The sequence below is a fragment of the Sesamum indicum genome, linkage group LG13 (genome assembly GCF_000512975.1).
Source record: "Sesamum indicum cultivar Zhongzhi No. 13 linkage group LG13, S_indicum_v1.0, whole genome shotgun sequence".
Taxonomy (NCBI): domain Eukaryota; kingdom Viridiplantae; phylum Streptophyta; class Magnoliopsida; order Lamiales; family Pedaliaceae; genus Sesamum; species Sesamum indicum.
The window spans coordinates 266,729-282,507 of record NC_026157.1 but is presented as its reverse complement, the minus strand read 5'-3'; the positions used below and the strand labels follow the sequence as shown (position 1 = coordinate 282,507).

The following is a 15,779-nucleotide window of genomic DNA, read 5'->3' as shown; positions in this document are numbered from 1 at the left end:
TTTGCAAAGCACCTCTTCATATGGTACCGGCTTTGCCTCAAGGCCTCCGGCATGCTATCTGCTATCGTCTCCGACCTCTTCAAGGCTGGTGCATTTGAAGCCATTTGGTTACTACTGGTATAAGCGTAATACTTACCCCTTAACAAATATAAAAAAAGATTGGTTCTATGGGCCGTTGGACGTTTTTTCATGCATTTATAGATGGATGTATGATCTTTGTCTATGCATCATAGAAGGTTATGGAGCAGCAAAAGGGAGGTGTTAGGAGGGGAGAAAGAACATTCTGTTTTGGTCAGGAAATTGCATAAGAAAGGAATTTTGAAGATTGATTCTTGGTGGTGTGCAAAGGGAAAGTCCTGTCTTTCATGTGAATTTTGGCTTGGTATCATTCTTTTCTTTTCATTCAGAGTTTAGACCCTCTGAGACAATGCATGAGTAGCCTTAGTATTTTTAGTATAGTACTAGGAAATCAAAGTTGGATCAAGAAAAAGTGCATAACTTCTCAACTGGGCAAAACTTTTAAAAGGTTTCTTTTGGGAGGAAAGTGAAATTTCTTATTTTTAGAGGGGTCTAGATGTAATTAATTCTCAAATTAATTACAAATTTGGTATTGATAACACACCGTAAGCTCCATTATCGTATTTTATTTCATAAGAAATATGAGCTTATAAACACTTTAAATAAACTTAATTAACTAAATGGGTAAATTTATTTTGATATCCGAGTTTTATTATTTTACAGCATTTTGGTACTCAAGTAACTACAAATGGCTCAATCGTTACACGAGTTTCAGAATTTATATTTATTTTGTACGCAACTGATTTTTCCTTTTATTTTTTTATTTTTTAAATAATTACCATTTTACCCTTAGAATTTAAAATAAATGATAATAAATATACCTAAAGAATGATTTGCATAAAATATCAATCTGTATATTTTGTCATCACATTGGATTATCAAGATGTTATATTTTTATTTATTTTCGTATTTTTTACAATATTTATTTTTAATATTTTAAAAAAATCATTATTAATAACTTGTATAATTTTCAAATTAATAAGTCCAGTCATGAATAAATAAATTTATGGTAGTATTGTGCTAATTAATATAATAAAGATATATGATATAAGTATTTTTATTCATCGCTAAAGGTGTTTGTTTGCATTTAACCCAGATATTATAATCTGAGTGAAAAAACTTAAATTTAGGTTCAAGAACTTAAGTTTTATATTATAAATTTCAAAACTTAAAATAAAAATTATTTGTTTTCTAGGTTGCAATATGTCTTGATTTTACCTTGAATATACATAATTAGTATTAAATAAATATAAATAAAGTTAGTGAAAAATTAAAAAATATTATTATCAGGTATAATAATTAATCAAGTATAAAATTTGAAAGTCAAACAATGTAAACAAAGAGAAAATAATTGAAATTTAAGCAAATTTTTCTCCGTATATTAATTTTTTTCATTTTAGCATCTCAGATAAAACGGTCATTATATACAAAGATAATAGAAGAAATATATATATAAAAATATTAATTGGATGTGAAAGTGATATTAATGATGAAACTAATGTATCAATTGGGTTATTTATAATTATTCAAATATCAAAATAATATTAATGATAAAATTCGGGTACCAAAATGCAATTTACTCATAACTAAACACCCACATAAGCAAGTAATTTGCTGTGGATCATGTGTTTGCTGAGATGCTGCAAATTTCTTCATTTCATTCAGCACTGATATGTGGTTTTGGGCTCATGGTTTGGTGTGTAGCCTAACCAAACATCAGATCATGTATCACCCCCATCAATAAATAAATGGGCTTATTACATATTAGCCACTTTTAAAAATATGAAATTATATATTTTTTTAAAACTTTTTTAAAAAATTCTCTATTTACATCTGACCTCTTTCATTATAATTTGGAAAAAAATGCTTACTCAACAAAAATATTATATATATTTTTTAATTTTAGCTCTTATTCAACGTTTTCATATGCATTTTTATATTTTAAAGCGATAAAAGTAATATATATATATACATGGATTGATGCTAACATTATTATATTTTTTTCTTTATAAGTATAAAATTATTACATAAAAATATTAATTGAGATGCAAATTAAAAATTTATATATATATTTTTTTCTAATCTCGATATTTTTCATTCGAATTCTAATGAAAGAGAGTAAGGCATAACCAGTCACAAAAGAGTTGGCAAAGTCGCGAGTAATTATTAGCGCGTCTAACCGGCCCTCATTTCTGAAACTAGGGTTTTCGTAAAACCCTAGCTCCGCCACTTCCTCCACGCCTATATATAAGAGAACTTCCCCCACTCTCCTCTCACAATTCACGGCGAGCCTCATCTTCCATTCTCATCCAGGCTCCTAAACCCCACTCTTCCGCTCCCAAATTTCTATCCGGTTTCCCGATTACGCAATTTTTAGGTTTTCTCGTATGGATGTTCGTTGTGTATAATTGCGTCGATTACTGATTACCGGCGCTCTTCGATTGAAAATGGGCGTTGCGTATGAGCCGACGCTAAATTCTTGGTTAACCGTTTCTGCGTTTCAAACAGAGCTTCAATTTCGCAGCTGAGCTTTGCTCTATCAGAACCGGTGAAATTTATTTGTTCTTTTTTATTTCAATTTCCTCTTTTTCTGAAAAAATTGTACGTTTTTTCGTGTTTATTGTGGAGATGGAGGTGATGAATATTTCCCCAGATGATTCGAAGCTGAAATTACTGAGCGCTATTTTTTGTTTTTTCTCCCTTGTGGAGAAAATCCAAGCCAGATTTTCTGATCCATCTCTACATTTTATAATTCAAAATCGTTTTATTTAAAAATTTTTAATCGTATATTTTAGCCTATTTTGGTGAATCATACTATGGATATGAGGACTTTTTCCCCAGATGATCGAAGTTGATTAAACTGAGCTACTACAATTTCTCCTTTACGGAGAAATCCAAGCCAAAAATCTGATCCATTCCCATTCTATCGATTTAATAGATTGAAAGCTTTTGCTGAATATCAACATATATTCACATAATATTTCTTACCATTTTATTTTTTTCTTACGGAAAATGTGTGATAAATGTTACTGGATCTTGTATTTGGCTTAGGTCAGTCTTGTTCCTGAATTGCATTTATCTTACAAATCTGTTCTACCAAATCCTGCCTGTCTTGTTGAATCTTGCCATCAAGGAAATATTGAAATTGAAAATGACTGCTGTGAGAGAATGATTGATTTTTGGGTAAATTTTAATACTTTTTGATGATTGTAGTGGAGATGGAAGTGATGAATATTTCCCCAGATGATTCGAAGCTGAAATTACTGAGCGCTACTTTTGTTTTTTCTCCCTTGTGGAGAAAATCCAAGCCAGATTTTCTGATCCATCTCCACATATGGTTTGAACATTTCACAAATTATTTTGACGTGCTTAATTTTTTTGATTATATTGTGTAATTTTGATTAAGATTTTAAAATTTTGAATTTTTCAATTATTAAAATAAAAATTCTTTGGTTAATGTAGTAGCAATTTGAATTTTAGATTTTGAATACACGGTCTTTTTTATTTTGAATTAAAATTCAAAACGTAGTATGAGCATATTACAACATTGGCTAATGATTCTTTTATTAATAAAAATTTGAAATTTGATGAAATTAGTATTTGATCAAAATCATTTAGTTAAGTGAAAGATGCGTTTTTTATGTTACATTAGTTATTGTAGCATGTTTTATTTTTTTGCATATAATAAAAATATTTATATTTTAAAATATATTATGAATATAAAATCTATATAATTTAATAAAAAGAAAGAAAGCAACAAAGAAAAAAAAATCAACTTATGGATATTATTAACATAACCAAAAAATTGGTGCTGTATCATAATTGTTTGTGAGAGAAAAAAGATATTCTGTTATGCCTGATTATGATTAAAATTACATTTTATAAAATTTATTATAAATTATATTCGAACGTTTTTTTTTTCACTTCATATCAATTTTGATTGAATCTTTAATTTTTTAAAAATAAAAACACAATAATAAATAGGAGGTGCAAATTTAGAGATGCTAAATTGTATTTTTCTGGGAAATATTGACATTAATGCATATCTATCAATGGTGAGATTTGAAATTGTTGGCTTGTATATTGTTTTAATAAAATTATATTGTTATAAATAAATAATATTTAAATATTATTATATTAATTATAAAAAATATTAAACATATGTATGATATAGCATTTCTTTTAATTGGTTTAGCAATAATATAATTAGTAATAGTATAGAATATTATACATTAAATTATCAAAATACTTGCATATAATTTTGTATAGTTAAGAGACGAACTTTTTAATCTATTATATATAGCAATAAAATGGTAATATATTATTTAAAATTTATCAATAAAAAACTTCAAAAGGATCCACATTTGAGATTAATTTATGATAATTAATTAACTTAAAGTCAGCTCAAAATATTTGTTAGTGTGTTGGATCTTTTTTTATTTGTTACTTTCGAGAATAGGTAGAAATGAAACTTAATTCTGGATATATATATATATATATAGCAAAATGATGGTTGACCAAATATTTTCTTTTTGGTATTTTTGAAACTTTTTATTACTAAGAAAAAATTCATTAGTTAGAAAATCTCATTTATTATCAATTAAGACTTTAATTCATATTTATCTACACAATATTTTATTTTCAAAACTAGTACTCATATAAAATTCTATCTTCAAGATTTAGATTGATACCATAAAAATATATTTGGCCCAAAGAAGGGGACTAGCTTGTAGGACGCCCCATAAGGGGCCTAGAAGATGTACGCAGTCTAAAGGGCGTAACCGGTCATATATATTTACATTCTCTATGTTGGACCAGGACACTGGTAATTTGGCTCATAACCTGGGCCTGTGGCGTACACCCTTCAATTCGAAAATTAGCAAAAGCAATGTCTCCTTGCATAATATGGATTTCAAACATTCATGATCTGAATATGATTGAGTCGAATTACTTATCCCTCGGTCTATTAGTAAAATATCTCTCTGAAAGCTGTTCCACTAGAAATATTCTTGTTATTGCTTCGACTCATATTCCCCAATCATCATTGCCAAAAAGGATGCTAGTGAAATTATCTGCAAAAAGGTGTTAGGTAATTAATACTTTTAACAATTTGCACACATCAATTAACACTAAGTTAATTTTCAAGTAAAAAAATCAAGCTATAGTATATTGGCATCGAGGTACATTTAAAGACTCAACAAGCCACCCAGGCATAGACATATGGCCACTAAGAAACAATCACATAGGTAAATAAGCAAAATTAAACATCCATATAGGCTCAATTTTAAAGACACTTAGCCACTTAGGCAAAACACAAAAGACAGATTTGCCACTACAAAACATTTTAATGCACTTAGCACATAGCAATCACAAGGTGAAGAATTACGGGTTTATATCAGATCAATAAACTGTTACTTCTTCTTCTTCAAACACTAAGTTTGTTTCTTCTTTATTTTTATTAAACCGTTTTGGTTTTTTACAATCTTTTATAAAATGACACTTTTTGCCACAATTATAGGATCTCCTATCATTATTTCTATCTTCCCTTGCTTCTTTTTTGTTATCACAAGATTCGAAACTATTGTGATTTTTATTCCTTTCTTTGTTATGTCTTTTCTGAAAAAAATTTCTATATTTTGGTTTTCCTTTTCACAAAATTAACCTCATTTTGTTTCTTATACAGTTTATTAGTCTTTAGATCAATTTTTTTACTTTTTAAAAACTGTTGATAACGGTATCAAGACTAATATTATATCTACGGTATTTGATAGTAGCTTTAACATCGCTATAATCATCAGGGATTGCATTTAACAAAACAATAGTAGAATAATCATCAATATTCTTATCACCTGTTAATTTTAATGTCTTGAATTAATTTTGTAAAAACCATCTAAATTTTCTTCTATATTTTTGGACAAATTCAATTTATAATGAAAAAACTTTTCGAGTAAAAATAACTTATTTGGCAAGGATGTTTCTATATACAATTCTTCAAGCTTATTCCATAATTTTTTTGCAGAATTTTATTTTCCGACTTTTCGCAAAATAGTGTCAAAAAGGTTTAAAATTATTGAAGAATAACCAAACTCATCAATTTCAAGTTTCTTTTCGTCAGACACACTTTAGGCATATTTTCCATCAATTGCTCTAAAAAATTTCTATTGAATTAGAATTTCTTTCATCTTTTGTTGCCAAATATTAAAATAGGACTTCCCATCAAAAGGTTGCAAGTTGTATCTAGACATACTAGAAAAAAAAGATGACAATCACAAATAAATTACAGAATTAAGAAGGATCTCAGTCAAGCTCAACTAGATACCCGCAACCTCAAGGGTTCGGCCAAGTCAGTGGTTTGAAGAAGGAGATCGAGGAATGGGCCAACAATAATATATCACAGAAATTCCAAACACAATTGCAGCGGCAAATAGACACAAACAGAGGTAGAATAATCGATTTTATCAGAGGCGAAAAAAATGGCTAAACCACATAAAATTTTCATAAATATCACAGAATTTTTTCGGCCAAGTAACAGTGAAAAATACAGCAGCAGAACAGCAACTAAAGCAGTAGCAGATATTGTCAAAAAGCAGTGAAAGAACAACAAAACAACAACTAAAAAACAACAGGTATTTTCGGTCAAAAACAGTGAGAACAACAAATTTTAGCAACCAAAAAACAGCAGGTTTTGTTGCCCAAGAAAGCAGTAAAAAACAACAGCAAAATAACAATATAACAACAGTAATTTTTGCCCTAAAAATATTAAAAAACTGCAGCAATTTTCAACAACAAATAACGCACCAAAACAGTAATTTTCAGCAGTAATTAAACGTGAAAATAAGAGGATGGGTTAAAGAGAAAATACCACCACTGAGGCGAAGGATCAGATACCTTGCTCTAATATCACTGTTGCGTAAAAACCCTTCAGCGGAAGCTCGAGAACACCTAATTCAACTATTACAGATTTCGGGGATTTGAACCCTTAAATTAATAATACTGGCCAAGATATACAACAATGATAATAAATATATAGAAATTTAAACAACAGTAAAAGGAAAACGGTAATATCGGCTCAGAGAGCCACAGATCCGAGGTAGTCACATACGGCCACGAGAAAGGCCGGCAACCACAATAACCACCACGGTTGCTCCTTCTTTTCTCACCAAGAGAAACTCCTTATTTTGTTCACTCAGAACCGAAAACACGAAGAAAAATAGACAACCACTAAGGTTTCAATATCACAAAAATTTCCAGAGATATTTTTTGGTGTTATTGACATAAGGAGAAGAGATAATATTTATAGTGTCAAGATAGGAAGAAGATGGCGGTTTTGAGTATTCCCAAAGACATTGGGAAGCCATTCTTGAAGATTAAGAGGAGGAAGAAGACTAGGAGTTGGCTTGAAGAGGGGGGAGGAAATCGGCCGCTGTTGAGAGAAAACTAAGAGTGAAAATGATTTTAGGAGGTAGGGTTAAAGGGATTATTAACTAACTGGGGCGGGTACAAGAGTGGGATGGGTCGGTTCATGGGCCTGAGTGAAATACTTGGGCCTTGGTGATAGAAAGGTCTTCCAGTGGGGATTGGATTTGGGCTTTCCAAATAATTGGTCATGGGCCACATATATTTACAGTAGCTATATCAAGGACAGGACAAAATAATGAATTGAGCCAATTTTGAGTCGAGTTGAGCCGAGCCAAGTAGTTTGTGCACTAAAACCGAGCCAAACTCAAACAAAAAAGAGTTGTATGGCTCCAGGTCAAACCCAACTCAACTTTTCTGAACCGAATTTGAACAGGTGAGTTTTTAACTTTTCTAAACATGGGTTATCAGACATACGATAGGTGGAAACTGAAGAGTCCCTAATTTGCTTATTTGAAAGGAAAGAAAGAAAGGTTGATTGAAGGAAGATTCTTTTTTTCTTTCCTACCATATTTTGGAACTAGGATAACAGGAAGAAAATAAGGAAGCAACAGGGACGATTTTTGCTGGAGACAAAATCTAAAAATCACACTCAAGCACGAGGAGAAGACAATGAGACGAGTGGAGAAGTTGATCCGGCACCGGAGTGACAACCGTTAAAACCTAATTTTCATTCCATGAGTTGTTCTGAATCTTTCTTCTTTGTGTTCAACTTAGTATGAACTAATATACTTTTTACTAAGGCTTTTGGGAATCCTAAGAGATAATGTTTTGAGTATTTTACTGAATTAATCTACGACTTTATTTTGATATGTCTACAAATTATTGTGCTTGTTATATAATTTGAGAGTCTGATTACTTTTTAAATTAACTTAATTATATTGATGGACTGGAAGAAAAATCGACATAGTGGACAGGATAACTCGTGGTGTGAATTGAATGATATATAGACGTCATTCATTTGGTTGCATAGATTTTTCACATATCTTAATTATTGTCAAGAGTTTCATAAAGGAGGAATTCACTAATTCCTTGATAGTAATAGATTTGGTATAACTCGAAAGAGTATATTGAATTAACATGGGAAGAACCTCAGTGTACGATGGGGAAGAACCTCAGTGTACGAAAACACTTGCACATTAAATTAATTTGTTAATTTCGCATTCATTGGATCAATTAGGTGGACCTATAATCTTAGCATCTCTTTCACTCTTGAATTTTATCCAACGTGTTCGTTCGTGTTATTCTCTTTAGTAATTATTTTTCGTAGTAGTAATCTATTACATGATTCACGGTGATCCAAATAATTGTAGATTAGTTATAACATTTAAATTCTTATGGGATCGATACAAATTATACTACTTGATAACTAGTGGACTTGCTAGTGATATATACACATTTTGGCAATCACACTAAATTTTATGACCCACTACCCATTTCAATCTCTATTTTTTTTATCCGAACCCACCCCATTAAGAGCGGAATCAAGACAGGTTTTCCCGAGTTCAGATTCAATTAGAGGTGGCAATTTGGGTCAAAACTCATGGGCTAAATTGGACTCAAAATATTTCACAACTTCACCACGGGTCCTATATGGATTAGTAATGAATTTTTTGTAGATTAGTGATGAATCTTAAATCAGTCGAATCCATAGTTAATTGTTTAAATTTATTGTTGATTTAGTTGTACTACATATCACTAACTGCTTTCATATTTTCTAGCTTCTTTTCACATTTGTTGGAAGAAACAAATTTACTAGATCGTGGTTAGTATGTTTGAGTCGAATTTAATTAAATTTTATTGTACCATAGATCTTATATGAGTTGATGATGAATTTTAAATAAGTCGAATACATGATTTAATTATTTAAAATTTATTGTTGATTTAGTTGTGCTATAAATAACTAACTTCTATAAATGGGACCCATTTTGCAACCCAATCCTTTTTTAACCCATTAATTTTAGATGCATTTAAAACCCAATCCATTTTGAATCGAGCCCATTTTTTACATAATTCTAACCCGACCCAACCTACTTATTTATCACCCTTACTTCCTCATCAAAATGTAAAATTTTTCTCCTGGAGGCAAATATTCTCTAAGATCAAGATTCAGAGAAGAATCAGCTTCTTTTCTTCTGAAGTGATTCGATCATATTAGATCAGGTCACAGCTGCAGTTATGGTTGGATAATATCATCAAGAAGGATTATCCAACATGCTAGTACAATATGAGATGCAATCAGATAAAATTCTCTTGTACCTGTGTCTCCATTGAACTGCCAATTTCCACCTATATACGGCCCTTCTCGTTTTTAAAGAAACATGCAACTTGGTGGAGAGTCCTCCACATGTCACATGATTGCTCTCTAAGAAAGCACGAATCTCATCACATAATGCTGGTGATAGCTCTGGTTCTCCCGTGTAATCTTGGAAGTTATCAATGATGTGGAGCATTAGCATATCTTCGTCAATTGTGGACAAACAACCGCTCAACAATGCCCGACATTTATCCGCTATCCATTCCATTACAGCAGCCTCGTTCTCAGCTGATATACGATTGCCTGAGAATGCAATGTGTTTAACTGACCGTCGCTTGCTCATAGGGGTTGCCCACAAACGGACAGTTGAGAGAAGAGCAAAGGATGGCTTTCCATCTTCAGAAATGTAAATTGACTCTCTGGGCCACGAACAAAGGGAATGCATTTCAGGTTCCAAGGAAATAAAAGCCTTGTCATTTGGGTTTTCCTGCAGGAGAAAGCCATAGTGCTCGAGAAGCTCCAAATTTGTGTATGTACCATAACTTAGAAGAACCTGCAGACAAAAAGTATATTAAATATTATAAATTGGTACCATCACGCAGAGAACAAATGTGTTTTTCGACAGCCATTTCTTAGGTAGAAATCAGAGATTGTCCATTCCGGAGACAATTTAGGTAGTCCAAGTTAATAATCAAGTGTCAATAACCCAAAGGCTTACTTATTCGTTCAATGTGGAGGGAAACTTATCCCATTTGATTTTGGGAAGAACTGACAATTTCCCAGTCCCAAATGAATCACATTGCTGTAACTCCCCGTGAATTAGAATACACACCATATGCTCCCCCGGACGGGGTAGGAGTACTCCAATGTCACAAGGGTTTTTGCTCAAAACTCTCACAAGGTATTCTGCACACCATGTATGTTGGTCTACCGACTTAGACCATTCTTCACTAAACATGGGATTATCTAGAGACTCTTGCAGGCTGGGACCAAAACAACTTACAACAAGTTTCTTTCTTCAGTAGCCCTTTCTTTGGATATAGAAGGAGGGTCAACGATACCCACACTATTATTAAAAAAGACGCTTCTTTATTGTCCTAGTTGCCCATCATTACGTAGTTAAACAACCAGGTCCTGACAGTTATATTTGCCATTGACATCCTAGAACCGACCAACTTATTTAGAATGTTCAAGAGCAGCCAGCTTAAGTTGGTCAGTTTTTTCCTAAAAACAGAACAAAAAGTTGTCCACTTCTCAAACTTTTTTCTAAAAACATATTATTAAGAAACCTTGAATTACTGTTTCTGTAGCAGCTATTATATATATATATAGATATATAGATATAGATATAAACACACTGTTTTAATGATTGTTAAAGGCACATGGTGCAAAGGTGCTCCGGAGCCATGGTGCACAACGCGGCGCGCCTTTTCGAAGCATGCGCGTAATTGCATAAATAATTTATATTTTATACCACTAGTATGTTTACCAAAAAATCAGCATGTTATTGTTTAACGTTCAGCTTTCTTTTCCCTTATTTTATAGAAACCCCAGCCTTTCAAGGCTTGGCTTCATCCACATGCACTAGAAAGAAGCACGTGTTATCCTATGTAATGTGGCAAACAGATGTCTGAGAATTGCTAACCAATCAGAGAAGCCATAAGAGGTGTGCTAATAAAGTAGCAAGTGGGCCACCATACAGGTTGAATATGATGCACAGAATCAAACATGAAGCAAAAATGAATAAATTTATGTTCATAGGATAACACAAACACATATCACTAGCAACATCAAGCTAGATGAATAAACAGAAGGAAGATCTGAGTAATACCTGATCTCCTTTTCCATAGTTTCTCTTAGCATAGAAGCAATAACTAGCAACTCCTTCATCAAAACCAGCATCAGTTAACCTATCTGTGTTTGCATCTAACAGCTCATCTATTGAATTTCCTGACCTTTCTCCTTCAAATACCAGAAGAATAGGTTATGTGCGAGAAAGAGCGAGTAACACCAAGCAGTTTAACTGTTTAAGTGATACGGACCTTCTTCAGGAGGTGCATAATTAAAGAAATCTCCTACCGGACATAAACAACCCGCAGTATTCCATGGTATATGCATAGTGCGCGAGGATATCTTCACAAAACAATTCATCATGAAACTTCAGACTTACATTTCTGGTAAAGAATAATGTCAAAAATCTAAAGTGAACGGTTGAAGTGACAAAGAAAGCTCTGGACAACAAAACTATTGATACAGATTTTTCTCATTTCTTTGGATTAACATTTTTCTTTTGGTTGGGTGATTGGATGGCCGAGGGGTGCTTACTGTTGCAGAAGCCCAAAGCCATGCATTGAAGGTCATCAGCTGAGACCTGAGATTAAGTTCACACATAACTGGATTAGCTTCTTCCCATTCCATTTTACCTTTGTGAACAGCTTTTTCTGCAGTCCAAATAGCATCATCAATCTACAAGTGATATTTGCATGCTTCACATCAAGACCATCTCTTCCAATACATAATCATTTTATATTAATTTTTGAATAAATCCATAAACTGCCAAAAGTTGAATCATTAACCAAAACTGACCTGCAAAGCTTCTATCTCAAACTGACCAAAACTTGTGAGTAAGTCATAACTTTGAGGCAACTGCTTCAGGTAAGGGTACCACCAAGAACTCCTGCCCTTGTTCGCTTCATTCAGTAAAGCAATGGACAATATCTGGATTAAATCAAAATTCCAGTTAGTACATAAGATATATGTTATTCACAAGTGGCAGCATTTATCAACTCAATTGCTTAGTCTTAGTCAGTGTTATTGACTTGACTTCATCAATTTTCAACATAAAGCCATACATCTTTTAGATATTTAAGTTCAAGTATATTCCCTACGGGGAAGTGATGCAATTGCTGACAAAAGTGATATTAAGACTCTAATTGAACCAACTCCATGTTGTTAAAAGCATCATGATTATCAACTTTCTCCGCCTTTTCTAATCAATGAAGTGTTCTCACTTCTAACATCACTTAATGAATCAGGGACAGAACTAATTGCAGCTAGCTCTTTCCATTTTGCTTTAAACTAAACTAAAAGATCAATCCCAAATATATAAAGATCTTCTTTATGTTCTTTCTACAACTAGGTGAATTCCCCCGTCCCTAGTTTTCAACTCAAACGACATAATATCCCTAGTTAGCAACTCCATATTCAAGAAACTCAACAGAAAAGTCTACTCCCTTTTGATCCTTCCAACAAACTGGTGAAGTTGCGGAGAACTATAAAACCCAAAACCCTCAAAAACAAATACAAACGAAATGCCCACCTGAGTACAAGAGAGTGAAGGGTATTTCCCCAAAGCAGCAGACAACTTCTCATCGTTGCTAATTAGACAATCACTCGTCACCAAAGCCGCCTTTGGAACCCTCAGAATCAACTCCCCTTTCCTTATACGACGCGCAGCAGCTAAACCTCTCCTGCATCAATCATCACAATACTTTCATTTACATTTACCCTTGTACTCCACATACAGAAAAACTACGTGGAATTTGAAATTCACCCGCCGGCTTCAGGAAAATGGGAGACGGAGAGAGTACGGCCGAGACAAGTGGAAGCAGAGCAGTCAGAAATGGGAGAATCTGATATTCCCAGCGCCGCAGCCCATCGGAGGAAGCTCTGGAGGTTGGTTTCGTCTTCTTCCATTCTCCCAGTGTAGGACTTTCCCACTCAGCTCCGAGTAGATGGACTGTTGGTTAAGGCATATTAAACCCATATATGGTATTCGGGTTTGGGCTCCAAATCACTTCCCGGCCCGTTTTGTTAATACACACAAATCTTACTGTATAAATCTTTAAATTCATCAATTCACCTAACCAAAAGAAATAAAAATCTATACTCTTATAAAATAAAATATTTTATCGTACTAATTTTTTTTAATATCCAAATTTACCCTTAAATTCAGTTCTTTTCCTCAAAATAAATTTGGCCGTCATAGTAATTTCAAAAAAAAATTAATAATCTCACAATTTTATATTTTTTTTCTCTCACCCACTACTTCCTGTTTCTCTCTATGAAAACTTCTCCATGTTTATTTTTATTATAAACTTCTAAATTTTTAATAAAATCTCCATCCCACATCATATTTTTTTTATATACTCACGAGAACCGTATGCAATGACGACTACTAATTGTAAAAAGTATGATTAAGGGAGAACTCAATTCTAATATAATGATATATTTCAAGCCCTTCATATTTTCAGGATTCCATTTTTCAAATAAAATTTAAATTAATTATCTTTACCACGATAGCACGTGAAATTGCATATATATTAGACCAAGTTATACAAATATCCACTACATTTTATAAAATTATAGCTATATATTTTAAGACTATAGTTGTAATTACAACTGGACCCCTTATTCAAAGGCAAAATTTATACAAACACCCCTTAAAAAATATTACACTAAAACGATTTAGTGTAGCTGTAAACATTACAATAACACCCTTCAAAAGTGTAGCAGTAATTTTATAAAAATAGGGGTATTTGTGTAATTTAATGTAATCTGACGAGATGTCAATAGAATTACCCATATACATATATATATGTATGTATATTCTATTTCAAACTTTTGGAAAGAATTTTGAAAGTAAGAATATAGTATTTCATGGTTAATAGATGATTTTTGTTATATTGTGATATTACTCCTAACTAGTTTTAGAATCATTAGCTTCATAATAATGCGAATTAGGGGAAATAATTAAGATTTGTTATAAATTTAGAGAAATTCTACGTTTATTGACCTATCACTCTTAATAGAGTATACAGAAAATAATATATGTATTTCTCCAAATCACTTTTTTATTCTCTCCAAAAATCCATTTACAAATAAAATACACGGTGGTATTTATAAACCACCAAAATTGTGGTCACAAAATACGCCATAACTATTATAATTACAAATCATAATGGGAGATGCAAAAGGGTATAACATAATGGGTGTTAAAAATGAATAAAATGAATATCAAAAAGTGTACGCATTCATATATACATATATATATATATAATAAGATTGATTTTTTTTTAAAGAAAAATGACAATTATATAATATCATGATGACTTTAGCCTTTATAGTAACATACAATAACCAAAATCTTAAAAGTCTTATTCCAAAAATGTCTTTTTATCCTTCTAATTAGGGATTAAGAAAACATTACAACCCACAAACTGCCTCAACCAAATCAAATCAAATCATTTTTTATAATTTATTATTTAAACTATGATTTTAAATTTATAGTAAAATCGCACCTCACTATTAATTTAATTTTAATTTAAAATTTAAAAACACCAAAAAAAAATCAAACTGAACTGCTAAATATATAATTAATTATTTAAATTATATATATTAATATGATAAAATAATAAGTTTTTTTAAAAGGTATAAAATGCAAGCAGCCTTCCGCGATGCAATGGCCGGTCATTTGTGGGATGGCCGAGGACCGCTAACGTCAATGTTAGTTGAATGATTGTATCTGCGATATCTTAAAGTTGATCGGAATGGAACTGGTTTCATTATGAAAATATAATAATATTATATCGCCTTTGGATTTACAGTTCAAATAATTTATTATACATCTATAAATTATCATTAAATTCCAAAATTAACTTCATGTCAAGTGGTGCTGGTAGAATATAATGGTTATAATTGATACTCAAATAAAAAATAATTACAATAAGAATAAAAGCCATAAAGTATAGCTTTTATCTATTTAAACGTGATTTTTGTTTCACAAAATTGATTTGCAAAAATAGGTAAAATGACACCCAAAAAACAAAATGTGTTTTGCACTACAAATATATGCAAAAAATGACACCAAAACTTTCCCGGAAAAATTTATAAGAATTAGTTCCTAATAATTTTTATTAGGATACAGTAATGTATAGTACATATATAAATTTATGAAAAATTGTGTATATTTTATGTTCATTTATATATAATACAGAAAATTGCAGAAACAACGTTAATATATAACTTT

At 31.7% G+C, this 15,779-nt stretch overlaps 2 protein-coding genes and 1 long non-coding RNA gene across 3 annotated transcripts in view; all 3 read right to left on the bottom strand.

Moving 5' to 3' along the window:
* The window catches only part of LOC105175978 (sucrose synthase 5), a gene marked incomplete in the record, with an annotated part of 4,359 nt that extends 4,137 nt beyond the window's left edge, over nucleotides 1-222 (bottom strand). The window contains 1 exon segment of the mRNA XM_011098627.2: nucleotides 1-222. Coding sequence (XP_011096929.2) covers nucleotides 1-191 — 191 coding nt within the window.
* Nucleotides 4,738-7,532, bottom strand: LOC110013053. The gene is made up of 2 exons (XR_002288191.1): nucleotides 6,941-7,532; nucleotides 4,738-5,150 (listed from the first exon to the last, which is right to left on the bottom strand). It is a non-coding gene; the product is annotated as an uncharacterized LOC110013053 (long non-coding RNA).
* On the bottom strand, nucleotides 9,603-13,477 carry LOC105175977 (protein SET DOMAIN GROUP 40). Its single transcript, XM_011098626.2, has 7 exons — nucleotides 13,305-13,477; nucleotides 13,071-13,221; nucleotides 12,338-12,469; nucleotides 12,077-12,217; nucleotides 11,794-11,884; nucleotides 11,583-11,713; nucleotides 9,603-10,304 (listed from the first exon to the last, which is right to left on the bottom strand). Exons 1-7 carry the CDS (start codon nucleotides 13,445-13,447, stop codon nucleotides 9,690-9,692), a joined length of 1,404 nt encoding a protein of 467 aa, XP_011096928.1. The 5' UTR covers nucleotides 13,448-13,477; the 3' UTR covers nucleotides 9,603-9,689.